The following is a 20,555-nucleotide window of genomic DNA, read 5'->3' as shown; positions in this document are numbered from 1 at the left end:
GTGGACCCCAGCCCCGGCCCCGGCAAAACGCAGGAGGGAGTGAATGGCAGGGCAGGCACAAACCACCAAACACCCCCCAGTTCTTGTTCCGTTCTGGGCCTTCCTTCTTCCGCCTTTCGCCTTTCCTCTGCTCTTAGTCTCTTACCCAGCAGTGACCACCCACCGGTACGTTCTTTTGCTAATCTGAGTGGCTGGTTCCGAAGAACAACCTAAGGGGCAGCCACAAATACGTACCAACTTATTCCTCCGCTGTCGCAGTCAGCCCCGCGGCGTTACCGAATCACGGAGCTTCGCTTCTTCTCGAACAAAAGAGAAAATACGTACCTTAGGTCTAAGGCAACATCCATCGGCTGCCACCACCTACCTACTCTGTGAATCTGGAGGACCCAGTGTGCCGGTGGATCCCACGTGACTTCCCCATCTGTGATAAGATGCTCCATCTCGCGCCGAATTTTCGCGTTTCTTCTTCTTCAATAACCCAAGACCACTCCCATCCCTCAACAATCGTCAGCTTGCTCGACCCTACGCTGCTGTCATGACGGGGATGTGTGGTCGAGAGCACACTTCAGTAACCTTGCCTAAAACCATCATCACGAGGGCCCCTCGTGCGGCTGCCATGATGCGGTGATGACCTGATGCAAGTGACATTTCTTCACCTTGGACTAAACCCTTTGTTCTACCGAATGAAAGGATAGCCAAGGATATATTCTAGGCTCAAGCTTAGAACATAGTGACACCATCTGTTGAGCAGTCTTTGTTTGCTGCTGCTCCAATATCCACGTTTATTCACGGTAAGTTGGTCAACACAGGTCATCTACCTGCTTGAGCATTTCTTTGTCGCTGTGATGACACCAAACATCTGGTAAACCTAGTAGCCTTGGACGTGTTTTCAGCTTCACACTTTGTATCGCTGATAACCACTTGGCTGCCGGAAGGAGACTTGGCATATCTGATCCCAACATGCTTCATACCCCAAGTGTTTCTGCATCTTTGTTCTATGTCCAAGGCTGATCGTAGTCTTGGTTCAGGTTCCCACGCCGCTTTCTCTCACCACAACAAACAAGGGACTATTGTCAATCTATTTTAAAGTATTATAGGATCCATCATTTCATCATAGCAGAAAGAACAAAAGAACATCACCTAAAGCGCCTTAGTTGCAAATAGAAATCGCCGTCTTACAATCTTGAGTTGTGATTTATTGTACCTCAAAGCAGTGATCTGATTATGAGCACCAAGCGCTCTCAACCGCTTTGATGAGCAGATTCTCGTACCTAATTCCATAATACCAATCCACACACATTTGATCTAAGGTATATACATACACCAGAATTGGAAATCAGAGCCAGTCCGTTCCGAGGTAGAAAGCAAAAAAGCATAGTTGCGCCAGCCAAACCTATGAGCCCCCTTTTTAGTCATCCAAATCCCAGCTTCAGATCATCATCATAGCAGATCAAATGCCTCTCCAGCCACAATGAATGAAATAAGGAAAGAGTCATCATCATTGCCCAAACATCCAGGCTCGTGATTCCGGGACCCTGCCCACTTCCGAATAAACCCTTTCCCGTCCCCCAACCACCATCATGATGCGCCAAAATGCAGTCGATCGAGCTCATGAAAATGCAATCCAAAAAGAAACAATCTTCAACAGTAACGTAAGAAAGTAAGCCAAACTAGACAAATCCTGAGTGGAAACGTGCGCCAAAACAAGGTGGCGCACAATCCCCCCGACCTTTCGGCACAAGGGGACAAGAAGGGAAACAGCTCAAACGGCCAGCCTCCGTCGTCATTGAGCTCGTGAAAGTGAACCATACCAGTGATACCAACTGATGATGGGTGCCAGATTGCATTTATGCAAAGGCACTATAATTGGGACTGCCGGATAGACAGCATGTTCAAACTTGGAGGACGCAGGGAATTGCGCGGCTTGGACCCTGAAACAATGTTCGAGCTTGTACAAGAATATCGGTGTCGGTCAAAGGGTATCCCTTGGAACTTTCAAGCCCTTTCAACTTCGCGGTTTGGGGCTTGGGGCACGGGTGAAGCCCTGCTCCCAGGCATCGAGTTCGCAGCGTAAGTATCCATACCACCAGAGGACTGCGTTATGGGGGTTGGCTGATACAGAGGAGCGTGTCGGTCAACAAGGCTTGGGCTCGTGTTTGCTCCTCGGTAGGAATAGTCGATTGTGTCTCCCTTCCATGACATGGTCGAACGCAGTGGTGACTGTGACGACTCTGATCTGGCTCTGGACATGGTGTCACGGAGCAGGGGAGGCTGGATAGGGAGAGGGCTTGGTCGGTTGATCTCGATAGGGGCGTCGAGGCCATGTTGTCCAAATGGGTGCGATGTCCTGGGGCTCGCTGTGAGGGGAGCAGAGAAGTGCCCGCCATAGGCATATCGGTCGCTCGAAGCTGGAGAAAGTGGTGAGACAATGCTAGGGCTATTCATGCTCCCAGCAGGGCTATACCCAAGCCCCCCAAATCCAGGAGTCAAGCCAGTCGGGGAGGCATGCTCGCTCGCCTCAGTCCTCCGTACATCGACGATCAGCGGCCTCATCATGTGCTGAGCATACGATTGGGTGTTGAATTGCCCTGGAGCCGACAACGGGGTGTTCATGCCATGAACAGCTCCGTATGGTGAATGGAGTGCCTGAACGTTATCAAATCCCTCGGGGACTGCTCTCATCTTGATCATTCGGTCGCGGTCGTCAGCGTTGAGACGCTTGATCTTGGCACGTCTAGTCCAGAGTCAGCAACACGAGGAAGGAGGAGGAGGTCAGGGGTAATATACCGATTCTGGAACCAGACCTGAACCTGCCGTGGGCTGAGTCCGGGAATTTCTCTCGACAGACGCTCCCGGTGCGCGGCATCAGGGTGTGGCTGCTTTGCAAACTCGCTCATAAGAAATCGAGTTTGCTGATGGGTAAGTCTGCAACTGTCAGCTCTTGTCCAAATAACTGGCCAAAACAAACTGACCTGAACCTCTTCATCTTGCGGCGAGCCGCTGCGCGTTCCGCCGCAGTTTGGGCAGGGTTGTCTCCCTCTCCATCAAGCATGTCGTCCTCATCCAAATCATCCTCGTCGTCATCCTTCAGAGAGTTTGCCTTTCCCACCTGCGACTTTCCAGACTCTGCGGTAATGAGGTTCTCTCGAGCTGATGTGCCGAACGTTGCTCCATAACCCCCACCCTGAAGGTTCGAGTGTCGTACTTCTGAAGGTAGTCCACGCTGGTCCGTCAAGATCGAGGCAGGAGCATGTATCTGGTTCGTCTCGGGCCTCACATGAATGCCAAGGGCATTGCCTCTACCTCCTGCAGGCTGTCGCGATTGTGCCCTCTGTGTTTCATCGCTCCGTTGCCCAAAAGGTTGGGTGAGCCCATCCCCGCTGTGGGTGCCTGAGTGCTGGCCTTGCCAACTGGATGGCGCCGGCAACTCGACATGAACATTGTAGGGGTTCGACATGCGTGGGCTTGCCGGATTGCGAGACGGATCGTATTTGCTAAAAGGCCAATGGCTATGCTCCGTATCGTATTGCCTGGTGACAAGCATCTGGACGAGGTGGTCGGAAGAAGAGAGCTCAAGTTATGTGAGAAAACGAATGGGGGTGAGACCACAAGATGGCCGGCTACCGCAGCTCTTCGAGTTGAACAGGCACAGTGCACTTCGACGGTTTCTCCCTTGTTGCCACGGACGGCTTCTCTCCGTCGGATTGTTGCAGAATGGGATGACACCGTTCCCGGGATAGTGACGAAGAAGTATACAAGGGCGCGCCAGATTAGGCCGTGGACTCAGGGGAAGGGATATCAGTTTGTTGAAAGATTAAACGGAAAAGAATGTGGGCGAGGCTTGGCTCTAGATATTGATTTCAGAAAAGAAAGCTGGGCTCTGTCTGTACAACAAGGTCAAGCTGGGAAGTAGAAGGAAGCTCTGGAATAAGGGCTGGTCTGGGCCAGAAACGAAGGGACGAGAGCATAGGCTGCAGTTCAGGAAAGGAGACGACTAGTGAGTCTGATGGAAAGAATGATTCCTATGCTCCAAGCCACATTGAAGTTGGGCTCTGGACGGATATATGATTAAAGTAGGTGAGGAGGCTTCCTGGCGGGGTTGATGGACGAGTGAATACGCAACTGGCATGTCCTTGCCAAGGGGCCTGGGCAAGGCCATCCATCCATCACCCCTGCTCAATATGGCAGAGGAAGAGTGAACAGTAACGAGGGGGGGCCGGAGGAATCAAGAGCATGCTGCTTGTGGATGTACCCAGGGGCCTGCAGAGGAAGTGGAACTGCAACGACTAGGCAATAAGAGGTGGGGGGTATCTGGTGTGGTACCTGCGGATTTGAGCGAGCGATCCGCCGTGCGTTTGACCTCATCTTCACGGACCAGGTCTGCTCCATATCGGACATTCCTTGCTCGCTCTCGCACTATGGCAGGCCTTTTGAGTCAGTCGAAACTTGTTCACAGATCAAGAAATCAGGGTCGAGGAACTGACAGGCGCCTCATGACCACGCAAGTCAAGTCCGTATGATGAACCCACAGTCGGGAATGAGCATACCCCCCAGCATATCCCCCCAGGAACCGCAGATGAGACGGAAGGCCGGGTATGGGCAGCAGATTAGCGACGCCATGTCTCCCGTCTCATAGAATTTGCACTGGAGAAGCCGCGAATGGGCAAAGGAGGCGAGGCCGGTAGAAGTCATGTGAGGGGATACGACAGACAGTCCCTAGCCACAAGGCAAGAGATGAGCGATTCATCAGTGATGTACAAGTGCTGGTGATCACAGAGCATCTAGAGCAGCATCATCGATCGAAGTTGTGCACGGAATGGCGCACAATGAAACCAGTGATGCACTCCAGGCCATGGCGAGTCCACCAGCATCGATTGGTCCTTCATCATATCGACCCTGTGTTGAGACGGTTGAGCGCATGTTGCGCATAACCGTTGTCGCGCCTTGAGCAGCCCCGAGCCAATAGGATCCTCGCAAGGGTTAAGAGGGGGGTGTGCTCCGCACCGTTGTCAGGAGGGGTGTAGGGAAGACTCCAAAATCTAGTTGCTCTGATCATTGCCAGGGTCTCCAAGGTCAAAGCATACTTGTGTGGGAAGACAGGGGTGTTGAATGAGAAGGAAAGGGTCTTGGGCGAGGGGAGTTGCTCGAGATGAGATGAGGCAGAGGGATCATTCTGCACGTTGGCTCTCTGGAGGGCTCGGAGAGAGTGAGTGGATGAACGATGGGGAGATCATATGGGTGATCGTCGTCTTCCCTGTGAGATTTGGAACAAGGCTGGGTGGTGTGGTGGTCGGGGTAGGCGCTGGGAAGGGAGACAAGCCCGCGAGATGAGGCGAGACGAGGCGCCAAGTGCGCAGAAGGTGAGCCCAGAGTCGAGACACTGTCTGTCGTTGCTTGGTGTTTGGTGATAGGAGGACGTCGCGGTAAAGCAAGGCAAAGACTTGGTGAGAAACCATCACCAGCCCATCCCATAGCTCAGCATGTTTCGACTCTTCGTGATCGTGTCTGACAGATGACCGAACTAAGCCAGCTGTTTCTGTACCAGCTTTGGGACAGTGGATACGCAGAGCAACCAGTGTCGAGAACTTTGTCATGGGCCCCATCGAGACGCAGCAAGGACGGCACTTGGGGGCCAGGGGTAATAATGAGATGATTACCCAGAGATACACAGGCAAAGCTGCATAGAAGGGCCGACGGCCGCGGCGGCAATGGCCTCGGTGACGAGGCGCACGCACATGTGGCGGAGGATTGAGGCGTGAGAAGATAGTGGAGGACGGCGGCCGTTTGAGCGTCCCGCCACGCTGTCGCGGGGCAAGAAGGACTATTGATCCATGGGAATCCCGTCGAGCGGATGCATGGACAAAACATGGAAAAAGGTCTTCTATTTCTGGAGTGCCGCCATCCTGGAGGGAGGTGCTGCGGATTCCACGGGAGAAGCCGTAAAGTAAATGTGCCTGGTATGCAGGTGCCTATGTGCCTTGTTGTCGCCCTGGTCGTTGCAGGAAGGCTCTCGTCTGTGCTACTCGTGGGAGCATCTCGAGGATCCCATGGAGTAACAAGGCATCGAACGCCATTTCGACTCATCAGAGGGAAAACATGACCGGTTACTGTGGCGTAGTGCAACGCCAGACATGATCCTTTTAGTTGCAGTGCATCAGATGCTAGTGCTTGATGTTGCAATGGATCGAGTCTGAGTCGAGTGGTGTTATGTGATGCATCGTCTTGGAGGTGGACAGTGCCTTTCGATCATGGTTTGAGATGGAGACAGGCACAGGCACAGGCAGACAGGCAGAGACAGATGCCGCGGGAAACACCGTCGTGTCTGCCCAAAAGCCGAGTTGCAGTTGGATGCATGGGGAAGGAAGGGGAAAGGTGAGATGCCGATCATCGGGCTGCTTCCTGCCGTTTTCTCGCTTGAATGCCCGTACTTTCTTTATGTGCTGACAATGCTGGCTCATTCTGCAGGTGCCCCCCTCCATCTGCAAGTTCTAATTCGACCCTCCCGGAAATCCAGGGCAGGTGCAGCAAGGCACAAGCAAGCAAAGTTCAACAGCCATACCTCATGGATGGAATGGAATGGACCTACATTAAATTTTCTTCAACAGATGCAAAACAACGGGAGGTTGTCCCGGGCCACTACTTCCTCGTACACGACACTAGCCCAGTGTTGGCCAGGATCAAGGATCGGGCCCGCAGCCAACCCGAACCTGGAAGTTTCATCCTTCAACTGGCTTGAGCTTTACTTTGCACGCACCAAGGGCATTCCTTTGGCGCTGCTGCCGACGAAACGCCCATGATCCCAATGGTGAACAGTACGATGACCGTGATGACGACTCCCAACGGCTTCGAAACGGGCCCATTTTCTCACGGCATCAGAGGGCATGGGTCTTGTCCTCAGCCTTGATCCTCACCTCCGAGCTTCTAAGGACAGGTCAAGAACGCGGCCATGATCCATCAAGGCTCTTCAAAGTTCCCTCCGAAACCCACCTTTCTCGCCTTACGGGGGGTACTGTAATTATCGTCAACCCCCCAACTCCATCATCTCGGTCCCGCGAGTCCATCGGACCCGGTGACAGTCGGCCGTCTTTCGGATTCAACAATTTCGCCATCTGGCCAGAACTGCGGCCGCTGCGGCATATTGAAAATTCGAGTAAGCACCAATGTGCATTCAGCTGCATATCGTTCTTGCGGTCAACCTCTGAGCTCTAGCCACAGTTCATAGGATACTGTAGAGTATTCTCGCCTTCGAACCATACCTTTACGAAGAGATTACAAGCAATCACTTGCTCCGATTTCTAAAGACTTAGAATCCAATCGGCAACGCAGTCTTGAACAGCTACCTTGACAAGGTTTCCAAGATCCTCAGCGTTGCATGCAACTCTGATGAGCTTCCCGACAGGATGGAGGATCGGTGGGGCGTGGATGAGAGACATCGCCCTGTCTCACTGCTTGACTGTCAGCGTGGCTTGGAGAACCGTGACACAACCTAATATCTCACAATACGACGGGATCTCGCTGGTAACATTGCCCAACTTCAGTTATCTCGACCGCCATCTCGTATGGACACAAGCGTTGTGCCAGCAGCCGAGATAGAGTACGAGCCCGGTCAAACAGCGAATGATGGAACTGAAATCATGGACACAAGAGAACGAAAGCATGTCCCATCGTCCAACATACACTGTTTGAAATCCCAACGTGTCTTCGAGTATTTACCCTGCGTCAACGGGAATCCCACTCGCACGGTTTCCAGTCGGCACCATGCATCCCGTCACAAACACAAAGCCACATGTTCGGGAACGATGTTTCTCCCGTTTCACAAACTTGGACCATTTGCTGTATTCCGTCAACATCAAAGACAAACGGGATGGATAGGGCCAAGCACTTCTCCTCGCGGCATTTTGCATTCTCACATTCTGTGACGCATTGAGATTCTAACCTCCTTTACGGAGACAAGACAGCACTGTCTCGATTCTTGTCATGACATCGATGCCAGCAACTTAGAGTTTACTACCCTAGCTCCCGTGGCAGTCTCGAAACGGTGGTTATTTTGCAGTTGTGAAGGCTGATACATACACACCTTGTGGCCCCCAGATTTCAGGAGCGCCATCTCCACGCCCAGTGAACTAGGGTCCCCGGACGCCACGCATTGCCTATCATCCCCAATTCTTGATTGTTTCGAACGAAAGTGTGGTTGTTTGAAGCTTCAGCGAGGAGTTCGGACAAACACCACCAACATCTCAATATGCAACAAACGCCCGCCGAATCCGTCTCCTTCGATCCGCTGCTGACAGCCCCGGGCTTCTAGGCTCTCCGATCGATCACCAGTCTCGTCGATGGAGTGAGAGACGAGGTAAACTAAGCCAAGGGTCAAGAGATGACAGGAGCGTTGCAAGGATCTCTTACGGCCTCGCCTAATGCCCCGATCGCTCCGTACATCCATATTGAAAAGGATGCGGCAACCGTTGAGACCCTCTTTCGTCACACTAGACCCTTCAACAGGGAAGGAATTACGGTTCTTTTCCTTCGAGAATCTGCAAACCCGGTATTTAATTTTCCTCGTCCCTTGAGTTGCCTGCAAGCAGAGCGAGTGACCCCTCGGAGTCGTTCGATCCGGTCCCCAGCACGCATTCTTGCAGTTCCCCTGCCCAGGGCAGAACTTTGAAAGGCGAATAAGAAGGATCCTTGGCTCAGCCAACATGATGACATGACGTCCCACACAGCCAGGCCGCGTCCTCAAACAACGGCAGTTGGCAGGTAGTTGCCACCTCGGTTGACGATTGTTACCCCAAATTATCTTTCCTCAACCGGCCACGGTACTTGAGCCCGAATGATGCAACTTGCAGTTGACCCATCCATGCCCTACGGGGATTGTGCAGTCATCTACGGATACTACAGCAACGTTTATTACAACTCGTACCAGCACGCGAGCAGATAGTACTATTCAAAGTGTCAATCTCGGTGGCTGAACCAGGTCTGGGGCCGCGGAAGTGTGCCGCTTGGGTCTTACATGGACACTGCCCGCTCAACAAGCAGTCAACATTGATTACGTCTCCTCATATCTACATACCTCGTGCTCTAGATCTGGGAACATGTTGCTGAGAGTGGCAATGTTATTTAGACCCACTGACGGCCCCATCTCTTGCCCGGGCACTAGTCCTGGTTCCCGTCAATGATATGGACTGTATCTCTACACAGCATCGCAGCAATGACCTTGCTACTGATGCCGGATCTCGTCACGCTCGAGACCTGCAGCCAGAGAACAAGCGGTGTCCCCGACTGCCAGACCTTTGATCAACCAGTCGCATCTACTGTCCGATCGATCATCTCTAACCCACCATGCAAGGTCTTGCCCGGAAGACATCCGCCTGCACAATGGCCAGGTTATCCCATGTCTGACCCTCTCGCCTTGGAGCAATTCCCCGGTAGCATGTTTCATCCATACAAGAATGAGTCCCGAGATGGAGCTTCTCGTGGACGGACTGAGGAACATTCTGGATCGACGCATCCCTGCTTGCCGAGAAGAACCCCAGAGTGGTCATTTGGCAATAAGGGTTGAAGAGTTGCAACGAGCATTAGCCTCCTTACCAGCCACGGCATATTCACCATGGCGAAGAGCGTGGTTCGTGTTTTCTTCATCAAACTCAGCTTTGACTACAGCCCGTACAAGACATCATGGAGGTCATGGGCGCCATGGCGGCCACAGCTTCCTGCTGGCCCATCGACGTGCTTGTCGGGGAAGGGCGGCGGCGAATCTGACCGTCACTTTCTAGCTCAGCCTTGGGGGTTCATCAATCTTGACGAGTCCCACCTGTACTCGTCATTCGCTGCATCTTGTCGAAAAGTTTTGGCTCCTTGCAGCCAGAATCAGCCTACACAATGATGCTGGGCCCACCATCATGAGAGTAACGATTTTTACACCTCACACTGCCTCTCCAAGGCGGGCATGTGGCCTCCAACAACCTGGCAAGGAGCTGATGAGACATCCATTGCCGACCTACAGAGACCATGGCCGCCGCTCGGCAATTTCCTGGACAACTCAATCTACATGCTTCAGGCATGTTCAGATGAAATATATTGGCAAACAGACGGTTTAGGGTCAGAGCCCGCTTTCTCCATTTCCTAATGCTGACTTGAGATTTCGGTAGCAAGACGCTCCATCCCGGGTAAAGCCCTCATGCGTCCGCCATCTGCGGCACGAGCCCTAGCCGAAGCAGACGGGACAAGTTTTTCTGTGGATGGATCTTGGGCCTCGCGCTCTTCGCCGATTCAAAGAAGCAAATATCGAACGATTTGACGCTGAGGCGGCCGTGTCAGAGGCGCCGATGATGCACGTCAACTCGCTTCGCGTGATCGGATGAAGGAAGGATGAAGACGCTCGTATTAGGGCATGTCCTTGCTTCGGCAAGAATCCTTTGGTTGGTGAGTGGCTCGGTCTAAGTCATTGTAGGCCTCGATCCCCTGCCGGATGTGCAGGTTTCTCGGCGCTTTGCTGGTCATCTCTGGAGAGCAGAGGGACGAGGGACTTGGAGGAGTCATGGCTCGTGGGGTAGCCGGGTGACTCTCTGATGTGCCAGATACCTGTGCTTTTGCGCCCTTTACCCGCTGTTGTCGCTGTTGTCGCCGCTGAGCAGAGTATCTGGCCTATCGGCCGTACTAGTGTGAAGATACCGCTGCACTATACACTATGTAGGTAATCACTTCGCCAAGTAGCATGAACGCAAGCCCTGAGAGTACCTTAGCTTCGAGTAACTCATAGTACTTGGAGCCAAGTTTCCTATTTTTGGCGGGCTGGTCCGAGCCAGCCCCCCGTTGTTGTATGGCTTAATATGTTTCCTGCATGGTAAGTAGGCAAAAGCCTCAAGGTAAAACCTGTTTGGAGCAACTTGGGCTTGAACGAACGGGTCAGGATGTAACCTCGTGGGCTAGTGTTTTTAAAAAGTCCGAACGGATAGTGGAAAAGGGAGATTAGGGAAGTGATATCTCCTGTATGAGCACATGATGGATGGATGGTCAGGAGTTGCAAAAGTTCGCAGCCAGGAGAACTGATCAACACAGGCGCCGGCTGCTTCGAATATCGATTGCATACCCTTGCTACCCGGGAACAACTCTGCAGAAACGCAAGCAGATCCATCCATCGACCCTTTGCGCGAAGGGGTTTCCGGATATGGCAAGCCTATTTGAGCTCAGCGTTGAGACGAGGCTAATGACGATCATACCGAACCGCAACTGCCGGGCTGAGCCTCAACATAGAGTCGACAGTTGACTTTCCGTCTAGCTGCTCGCGTAACTGTTCCGTCCCGTTCCCCTCTCAGCTGGGGGCTGCTATTTAGAAAAGCTCCCGTGGCCCGTGTGGGCTCAATTGCGTGGTTAGGCCCTCACGAGGGGGACTTCGGCCGGCCTCCGTTGTACGGGACAATCACACGTTGCATGTATCACATACAAAGCGGAATTGGACAGCATTCTTTCTGAGCCACGTGCTTGTTTCCGAGATTCCGAAAGTCATGTTGGTCGAGTCTTTGATGTTTTGTTTTCAACCCTGGAAAGGGGATAACGGGACGTTTGAGGCGCTTGCCCACGAAGCCGCGGCTGGAGCGCTGAAGCTTGAGGGCTGACGATGGGACAGCTACATGGTTTTATGGTTTCCCAAGCATCTCCGAGGGCTGTGGGCGATACTGCCAGCGGGGGCGAGCTGGGCTAACACGAGTAGAGGTGAGTTGAGCAAGGCTATCGGATGCTAACGCTTTCATTGTTCGTAATAGTATTTTCCCTCTATACCTATACTCATTGAACGTCAACTATGAAACAATTTTGGTGACTTTGGATTTTAACTAATGTGTCAATAGTCGTAGAAACCCTTGCCGCTCTTCTTGCCATACCATCCAGCGTTGACCATGTTCTTCAGCAGCACACTCGGCCTATACTTGGAATCGGCCGTCTCCTCGTACAAAACCTTCATGATGGAGAGGCATGTGTCGAGACCGATAAAGTCGGCAAGCTGTAGAGGACCCATGGGCACGTTGGTGCCATTCTTCATGATGGCGTCAATGGAGTCGCGGTCTCCGACACCGGTCTCGAGGCAGATGATGGCCTCGTTGATATAAGGCATGAGGATTCGGTTGGCGAGGAAGCCAGGCGAATCGGCCGACACGGATGTGACCTTGCCCATCTTCTTGCAGAACTCGACGGCAGTGTCGAGGGTGTCCTTGCTTGTCTGGAGACCGCTGATGATCTCGACACCCTTTTGCACGGGGACGGGGTTCATGAAGTGGGTGGAGACGACGCGGGACGAGGCCGAGGTGTCGGTGGGATCAGTCGTCGTAGAGGCAGCGATACGAGTAATAGAGATGGACGAGGTATTTGTGGCGAGGATGGCATGCTTGGGGCAGATCTGAGCGAGCTTGCCGAAGATGTCGAACTTGAGCTTGGGGATCTCGGGGACGGCCTCAATAACCATATCGGTAGAGGAGAGGTCCTCCATCTTGGTGCTGGTGCTTAGAAGGGACCGCGCCTTGTCGGCCTGCTCCTGTGTAATTCTCGACTTGGAGACATCCTTGGCTAGAAGCTTCTCTACGGCAATATCAGAAGGGAAGCCGAATAACAGGCATTGGAGCTCGTACCAGCGAAAGCAATGCCCTTCTCCAAAGCCTTGTCGGAGGTATCAATCAGGGTCACAGGAACCTGAGCTCTCTGAGCAGCAACGAGAGCAATTCCCAATCCCTACGTGGTGGTTAATTGACGTGACGCTCTTCACATGCCATTCTCGCGACTCACCATCTGGCCCGCGCCGATAACACCAAGGCTCTTGACCTCAGCAGCAGCGTACTGTCGGGGAGAAGAGCTAAAGCAGCGCACCTGGCGCGCAGCTCCCAGCGAGCGCATACGAAGGACCGAGGAAGCCATTGGAAGCGACAATGAAGAATGTGGTATATTTGCAGCAAAGATTGGATTGTGTGTTTCTGTCTCGGCGTGTTATAAGCTCTCCCCGTGGGGGACGAACGATACGGCGGCCCATGCCATCATAAAGCGGGTAACCTCGGCATGCCCCGGACTTTTTGCCCACTCTGTACCGTGTGTACCGGAGCCGACGGCTCTTTTGTCAGGTGCCGACGACGTGCCGCCGCTCTTGCCGTTTTCAGATACAGACAATCTTATCTTATCTTATCAGCGCGCGCATCAATTAAGCACGCCGGAGCCGAGAAGACGCGTCTAGACGCGTCGACCTGCCTATGGTGGGACTGGACTTTTGAAATGTTGCCCAGCCAGCAGCCCCACGACATGTGATGTGTCTATCTACAACAGTTGACATTCTGTTGATACGTTGCAATCATGGAGTTGGCGGACGGCACCATTGACATTGTGCATCCCGAAGTGCGAGCCCACGTCAACAGTCTCGTATCTGCTGTAAGTTCCCCTGAAACTCGACGGCCCTCAAAGATGCTAACCAACAACCCCAGCTGGGAGGTATCAGCGCCGACGACGATGGCCGGTATCAGCTGGGTGACGACGCCCTCGAGGTCCTCCGGGATCTCAAGCGCTGGATACGATTCTACGACGAAAAGACGAACCGCATGGATGTTGCGCGATGCATCTACGAAGCGAACCTGATCGAGGGTGACTTGCTCCCCATCCTAGCGACATGGCCCGAGAACGCCATGGACAGCAAGTTCAAGTCAAGAATGGCGCTGGCTTGCTTTGAGCTCATGGTTCCCCTCACCTGGCCGATGGAGCGCGACAGGGAGCGCATGACTGTGAATCATCACCGTCACATGCCTGTTCTGGAGCTGGCGCAGGTGGCATACAAGAGGGCTGTCATCAACTTTGATGGAGCAAGAGTCCTTCACACAGCAGTTCGAGTGGCCCTTCCCTCGATGGCGATACCAATCGGCGATCGAACTCAGCGCGACCAAGGAATCATCAAGCTAGTTCTCTTCTTCCTCCGCAATATTGCCATGATCGAGCCTCCCCCTGACGTCAAATACGATGGCGACGAGTCCCAGATATCGAGATCAGCTACCATCGACGCCTTTTCCTACCAAGACATCTTTATGGTGCTTCTTACCCTCGCTTCCAACATGGGAGATGACTTTAGGACTGAGGATACGTCTGTTATGGAGGTCATATACCACTTGGTCAAGCAAGTCGACATCGAGAAACTATTCATGAACGAGCAGCAGCTGAGCAAGGCTAAGGCTGGGGAACTCGCTGCCATGATGAATAAGGAGTCTTCGATGCTGAAAGCGTACAATCGAAAAGGACCGACACGACATAACCGGTTCGGCACCATGATATGGGTCAAGAGAGAGGATGGCAAGATGTCGTCACTCTCGGGACAAGATGCACTCGCTGATGCCTCGATGCGAAATCAGAAGTTGGACAACACCAAGACATTCCGACCACCTCGCCGAGCACGGAAAGCAGACAAGGATGAGAAGGACCTTGGACTCCCAGCCAAGCTCAACTCGCGAGCTTACGACCAACTGAGATCGTTTGTGGAGGAATTTCTCGACTCTGGCTTCAACCCCCTATTTCAGCATATCCGCAAGTCGATTGATCGAGAGGCTCCGTATCTCATGCAGTATCACCGTCGTCAGTTCTTCTACCTGGTTGCATGGTTCCTCGAAGCGGAGCGCATGAGACGCAAGGCGAGGAAGCAGGCTGGCAAGAAGACCGATGAGGATGTCAGCAGCTTCAACCTTGTTGCTGGCGTTCTCAACCAAGAGATGTTCATCACCCTCAACAAGGCTCTTCATGAGTCTCTTGACATGAAGGACTGGCATGAGCTCACTGCAGTCATGCGCTGCTTCACCCAGATTCTCCTGACAGTTCAAGAGATGTCGGATTCTGGAAATGAAGACAACGAGGAGATCGCCGAGAACGTCCTTAGCCGTCTCTTCTATGAAGAGGCTACTCACGACGCCATCGCAAACATTATCCGAAGCTACAAAGATCAGGGCTTCAACTATCTTGACGCCGCCACAGAACTTGTCCATCACTTTTTGCGTATTCTAGAAGGATACTCGAAGCAAAACATTGACATGCAAGTCCGCTCTCGAAAGCGCACTCGTCAGAAGAAGAAGGCAGCGCAGGATGCAGCAGGGGTCGACAATGACAACGAAGAAAACGACGATTCAGATAATGACGCCCAGACTGCAGAGCGCACGACAAAGGAACGCAAGTTCGACTTTCATCGATTTGCGTCACGCTTTACTCCTCAGGGTGTGGTCGATACCTTTGTGGCCTTTGCCAAGTTCTATCGTGACATGAACGATGAACAGCTGAAGCGGATACATCGGTACTTTTACCGCGTAGCTTTCAAGCAAGAAGCGAGTGTCATGCTCTTCCGTGTAGACATCATCAATCTCTTTTACAATATGATCAAAGGGCCTGCTGCGTTGGACAAGTCGTCTAGTATGTTCAAGGAATGGGAAGAGCTGGTCAAGCAGATCTTGCGCAAGTGCTTCAAGAAGATCGAACAACGACCGGAGCTCATTGTAGAAATGCTCTTCAGCAAGCTATCAGGAACCGCATTCTTCCTCGAATATGGCTACGAGCGACAGACAGTGACCACAGCCAGCAAGACGAAACCTGGAGCAGAGCTTGTCTTCAAGGACGACACGGAGGAACTGGATCGACAAATCGCCATCGTGGTGGGAGCGATGTTGGACAAGAATCAGGGAGAACATATTGCTTGGCTCAAGAAGATTCTTGGTGAAGCCGAGACTGAGCGACGAGCGTGGGCCGACGCTCAGGAGGCGATGCCTCCAGTCGAACCAATACAAGATGACGAGGAAGAACAACCGACAGTGCCAGAGCCAAAGACGGCTCCAATGTTTTGTAAGTTTTCTCTTGTCCCAGCGACTTGCAGTTACTAACAGATTCCAGATGTTCGTCCGGATGACAATGCCCGCCGAACAACCATGTTCAAGAACTCCTACTTCCGTCTGTTGATGAACCTCAGCGGTCTCCGACTTCTCAGCCCAGCTTCAGAGGAGACACCCGAGTCTGCGTGGATCATACCTGGAGACTTGTCAGCCGATGGCCTCAAGGATGCCATCCACTTCATTAACCAAGCCGAGTTCAGCCCTCCAACTTTCGAGGAGGGCGTCCTTGCAGAACATCAGCTCAAGCGCAAGCCTCCTCCGCCAAAGAAGGCAGCTTTCGATGATGATGACGACGGTGATTTGGATGGGGTGCCACTATTCCCCGCGGGCGGACCTACAGTGCGAAAGGTCATTGATGAGAATGGCAAAGACAAGCCCAAGAAGACACGCAAGAAGCGGCGGCCGCTTACCGACGCCGAGAAGGAAGAGGCGAAGCGAAAGAAGAAAAAGAGCGCGCACGAAAAGCTCATGAACATCAAGTCGACCGAATTCGTAAGAGACAGCGACGACGAATTCACACTGGAAGAGGACGAGGCCTTCTTCGCCCGAGAGCGCGAAATCGCGGCGCAGGCTGCGCATGCTAGGGCGACTGCTCTGGGCGAGGACGCCGTGGTGGGCAAGTCAGGTCGTGGTCCTGCGCTTCGCAAGCGTGGTCGGACAACCAAGGCAACTGTTGCGAGCTCTGACGACGAGGATTCAGACAAGGATGACTTCATCCGCAAGGCCATGGATGGTACCATAGAGGAGGACAACGAGGAGGAGACTTCACAAGATGACAGCGATGGAGAAGCCCGCAAGAGGAGGCGTGTCAGCACTGAGAGTGAGAGCGAGGACGAGGACGAGGACGAAGATGAGGATGAGGATGAAGAGATGGGTGGGATGGACAATGCAGCTGACAAGGGGGCTGGCAAGGAAGCTGGCAAGGAGGTCGACAAGGAGGCCGACAAGGCTGATGAGGACGAAGATGTGGCGCCAGTAGTTGCACGAAGACCGAGAGCTCGAGGAGGCTTTCTCATGGATAGCGATGATGATGAGTAGGGGGGAGGGAACAACGGCGTTTAGGTCACTCATGGTAAGCACATGTGTGTACGAGATGATCCACGGTCGAAGGCTGTACAAGGCTAGAATTAATGAACGATACCAAATGTAAGAGATGTTATAATCTTGAAAACGTCATCATCATTATCATCGTCATGCTTTTAAATCTCCTTTCATCCATCTTATCCAACCCCCTGATTCTAACTGTCCGTGGTATATCCTCCTATATCTCCCGTGCAATACTCCACCATCTATACAAATCATCTATCATATATCTTTCTATACATCTGAATGTCTTGGTGGCCGCCTATCAATGCTTCTTCTTCTCGTGGCCGTACTCTGTGCTGACTGTATTTGTCCCAACTCAGCGAGGTCCTCTTGGCTCTTCCGTGGGGCTCCAGGGTGAGCAAAGACACTGTCGTGATGCTCTAAGCGACGCAAAGGGCCAGTTTGTGACACCTTACGACTGGACATGGCCGAAGTCTCGTTACTGGGGTCTTCCTCTTTGCCGCCGCCGCCGCCTCCCCAGGCTCCGCCAATACCTTCCATAGTGAATTCCGAGGCAGTTGGTTCATCAAGAAGTGAGAGTTCTTCAGGAGAGAAGACATACGGGAGAAGCCAAGCACGAATGGGGATGAGAGCGAGAATAAAGACAGGGAATCCCACAGCAGCAACGGTCTGAGTAATAGCAAAGGTGGCGCCGAATCCAACAAGCTCAACGAGGACGAAACCCCAGATGGCGGCTCGGCGGCGCACCCTGAGAAGCGGGCTTGCCGAGGGTGTGAGGGCCCGGTCGCGGGCAAGGAAGACGAGCTTAGCGGTGATTCCGTTGCCTTCGAGGGCCTGGACACCCATAACGAAGAAGAGGCCAGCAAGAACGCCATGTGGAATGAGGTGAAGGACAACGAGCAGGGGGCCAGTCATGGTACCGAGGGTGAGAAGGCCTTGGGCAAAGTTGGAAAAACGCTGCTCGACGACATGGGTTGCTTCGAATGAGTAACTGCCATCTCGTGGGTTGCCTTCTTCATCTTCGTCCTTCACAGCCTTTGTGACGCAGAGGGATTCGGTATGGAAAGGGGCTTGAGGGATGAGGCCATTGGGGAAGGGCAGACCCAGGATGCCAGCGATGCCAGTCGTGAGGCCGAGGAGAAAAAGGTCCCAGTGGAAACCGGCGGGTTTTCGGAGAGGAAACTCGCTGCCCTGAGCAATGAGCGAAGAGACTGGATTGTTAGCAAGAAAACGTAGATAGAATCCTGAGTTCCCCACGACATACCATTGTGGTCAAACCAGAAGAGAACAGTCAAGAGAATAGCAAAAGGAAGAGCCAGGAAAATGTCGCCTGCGCTCATATCCCAGAAGTTGACAAGCCAACTCCGACCAGAAGTTGGCACAAAAGCGATGCCAGTCGGGAGAACATCAAGCTTGATCTCAGACATGCGGCCTATGTGGACGAAGCCGGTGAAGAAGATGAGGGTCAGGGGCGTGCCATAGTCTTTGAGAAAGACACGCAGTGGATGTCGAAAGAGGCTGCTGGAGCCGAGCTCACCGCAGGCATAGGCGACCATGAAGACCAAGAGGGCGGAAACGATGGAGAGATAAAACTCGGGGCCATTTCCCAGACGCTCGAGGACCTGAATACCCTTCTGGAGGTAGATGAAGGCGACGTAAAAGCCAAAGATGTCGCAGGGGAAGCGAGTGACCCAACGGAGCCAATTACACGAATTGGTGATGGCAAGAATCCAGTGTAGAATTAGTGACCATCTAAAAGGTCAGTACACAGAGTGCCGAGTTGTGCCGAGGAGGCTGGACTTACATGCCGATCCAGCACATGAAGCCAATGTAATTGACACCAGTGGGCTTCATGATATCGTAGACGGTGCTAGTAGCAAAGTTAGTCAGATTAGTCTGGAAATGCGAATACCACGAGATTCTCACTAATTAAAGACGGTAATTGGGCCTGGGGATAGTTAGTATCAATAACTCTAGACGGGATGATGACTTGCCCGTGACACCAACGATGACCAGGGGTTGCGCGGCAAACAACGAAAACACCACAGCTCCTAGTACAGAAGCTAGCAAAACCTCATTGACGCCATAGTTGGATCCCGTCTTTTGGAACATGTCGAGCGAGAAGGCGAGGGCAGGCAAGATGCTACGTGAGCGAGTCAGTCGCATGTTCATCCCAACGTCATGGACCGGTTGATCTTGACAAGAAGAGATATTGAAAACTTTGATACTCACTTTGCAAAATACATGTACACGGTGGCCGGGACGACTCGATAGTCCCAGGCATCGACCCAGTCGCTCACGTAGAAGGGCAGCCGTCGGCGGATGTCGTTTGTCATGCCGCGGAAGAGATGAATCTTCCACCAGGCTTCTTGTCCAGCTGGTGAGGACATGGGTCCAGGAGGAGCATGATCATCAGAAGGAAAAGATTTCATCTCGTGACCTGCCGAAGAAGAAGCCATGATGTTTCGTTTATGATGTTTCAAGGTTCAAGGATTTCGGCATAGATTGGGGAAGCGTAGTGTATGTAGTTGTTGTTGTCGGTCTGGGAGTGGCGCACATGTGGTGACATTCGAAATAGTCCTGATGTATAACGAATGGCTAACGCTGATTTCAAGGATGTTAAAAAAAAAAATTGGCGGAGAAGCGAGTGACGAGAAATGCAAAAAGATGATGTATATATAATACACAGGAACAAGGACAAAAAAGTCGGGAAAGCAAGAATGTCACCGCTGCTGCAAGGGTCTCTTCGGGAGTGGATGATGCCCAGTATCGAGCTCCACACTAGGAAAGTCCCCTTTGTCCTTGTGACGATCCAACAAGACCCTGGTCTTCCTGCCTAGGGATACTTTAGAAGGGGGAAACATTCGATTCGATAGGACGAGACGAGACGCGGAGGATGGATGTGAGGTGACGGTGAGGGTGAGGAGGGGAGAAAAGAGAGGAGACAACCGAGGAGAGGACAGAAGGAACGACGAAAGGTAAAAAAAAAAAAAAAAAAAACATACTACTACAAAAACCACACCCGGCGACATCCATCTCGCACCCGGCAAGGCAAGGCGGCAAAGTCGCTTCCATTCTCTCAAGAAAGCAATGGAAAACGGGCAGCGATAGGCCTGTGATGCCATAGCGATACTTTAGCAGCCAATCCCAAGCGACCAGCAGCGGGTGCAGCACAGGACAGGCATTTGGCGAGATGATGTGCATGGTTATTTCCGGACAAAAGGCGTCCTTTCCCCTCTCCCCCCCCATCCAAGTTCGCCGACGAGGGTATTCCCTTTTGAGCAATACATGCAGCAATTTTTGACCCAAGTCTTGATAGGGATGGAAGTAAAGGAATATTCCGAGACATTCTCTCAACGGTCAGTCTTGGATCACGACGACTGACCAATTACTCCGGTTGAGTTGACTGTACGGGTACTGTACACGTACATAAATCCATCACAGACTGCCAAGATCCCTTTATCCACTCTGCACGATGCAGTAACAGCAAAAAGAAAGGAAAATCGATAACCTGCCATCCATCCATCCCATCCATCCACAGCCAAATCATGGACCCCCACAAAACACCACCTCTTTACGTCACATCCGCCAAACTTGGGTCTCTCTAGGCCCTCGTAACCACAACTC

At 52.6% G+C, this 20,555-nt stretch overlaps 4 protein-coding genes across 4 annotated transcripts; 1 reads left to right on the top strand and 3 right to left on the bottom strand.

Annotated features, from left to right (window-relative positions):
* Positions 1 to 1,995: 1,995 nt before the first annotated feature.
* Positions 1,996 to 3,544, bottom strand: NECHADRAFT_49051 (uncharacterized protein; the record flags this gene model as incomplete). Its single annotated transcript, XM_003050015.1, has 4 exons — positions 1,996 to 2,734; positions 2,788 to 2,925; positions 2,973 to 3,204; positions 3,304 to 3,544. 4 exons carry the CDS (start codon positions 3,542 to 3,544, stop codon positions 1,996 to 1,998), a joined length of 1,350 nt encoding a protein of 449 aa, XP_003050061.1.
* Positions 3,545 to 11,757: 8,213 nt separating this feature from the next.
* NECHADRAFT_71868 (uncharacterized protein) lies at positions 11,758 to 12,900 on the bottom strand (the record flags this gene model as incomplete). The annotated part of the gene is made up of 3 exons (XM_003050014.1): positions 11,758 to 12,567; positions 12,618 to 12,717; positions 12,772 to 12,900. The coding sequence occupies 3 exons, from the start codon at positions 12,898 to 12,900 to the stop codon at positions 11,837 to 11,839; spliced, it is 960 nt and encodes a 319-aa protein (XP_003050060.1). The 3' UTR covers positions 11,758 to 11,836.
* Positions 12,901 to 13,326: 426 nt separating this feature from the next.
* NECHADRAFT_96220 (uncharacterized protein) lies at positions 13,327 to 16,919 on the top strand (the record flags this gene model as incomplete). Its single annotated transcript, XM_003050401.1, has 4 exons — positions 13,327 to 13,401; positions 13,455 to 15,834; positions 15,883 to 16,533; positions 16,624 to 16,919. 4 exons carry the CDS (start codon positions 13,327 to 13,329, stop codon positions 16,917 to 16,919), a joined length of 3,402 nt encoding a protein of 1,133 aa, XP_003050447.1.
* A 279-nt stretch (positions 16,920 to 17,198) lies between these two features.
* NECHADRAFT_105316 (uncharacterized protein) lies at positions 17,199 to 19,607 on the bottom strand (the record flags this gene model as incomplete). The annotated part of the gene is made up of 6 exons (XM_003050013.1): positions 19,161 to 19,607; positions 18,923 to 19,071; positions 18,855 to 18,876; positions 18,733 to 18,798; positions 18,193 to 18,680; positions 17,199 to 18,139 (listed from the first exon to the last, which is right to left on the bottom strand). The coding sequence occupies exons 1-6, from the start codon at positions 19,385 to 19,387 to the stop codon at positions 17,199 to 17,201; spliced, it is 1,893 nt and encodes a 630-aa protein (XP_003050059.1). The 5' UTR covers positions 19,388 to 19,607.
* Positions 19,608 to 20,555: the final 948 nt, after the last annotated feature.

This window comes from Fusarium vanettenii (genome assembly GCF_000151355.1).
Source record: "Fusarium vanettenii 77-13-4 chromosome 9 genomic scaffold NECHAsca_6_chr9_2_0, whole genome shotgun sequence".
Lineage (NCBI taxonomy): Eukaryota > Fungi > Ascomycota > Sordariomycetes > Hypocreales > Nectriaceae > Fusarium > Fusarium vanettenii.
The sequence above is the reverse complement of the archived record's forward strand: the minus strand, read 5'-3'. Positions and strand labels throughout refer to the sequence as shown.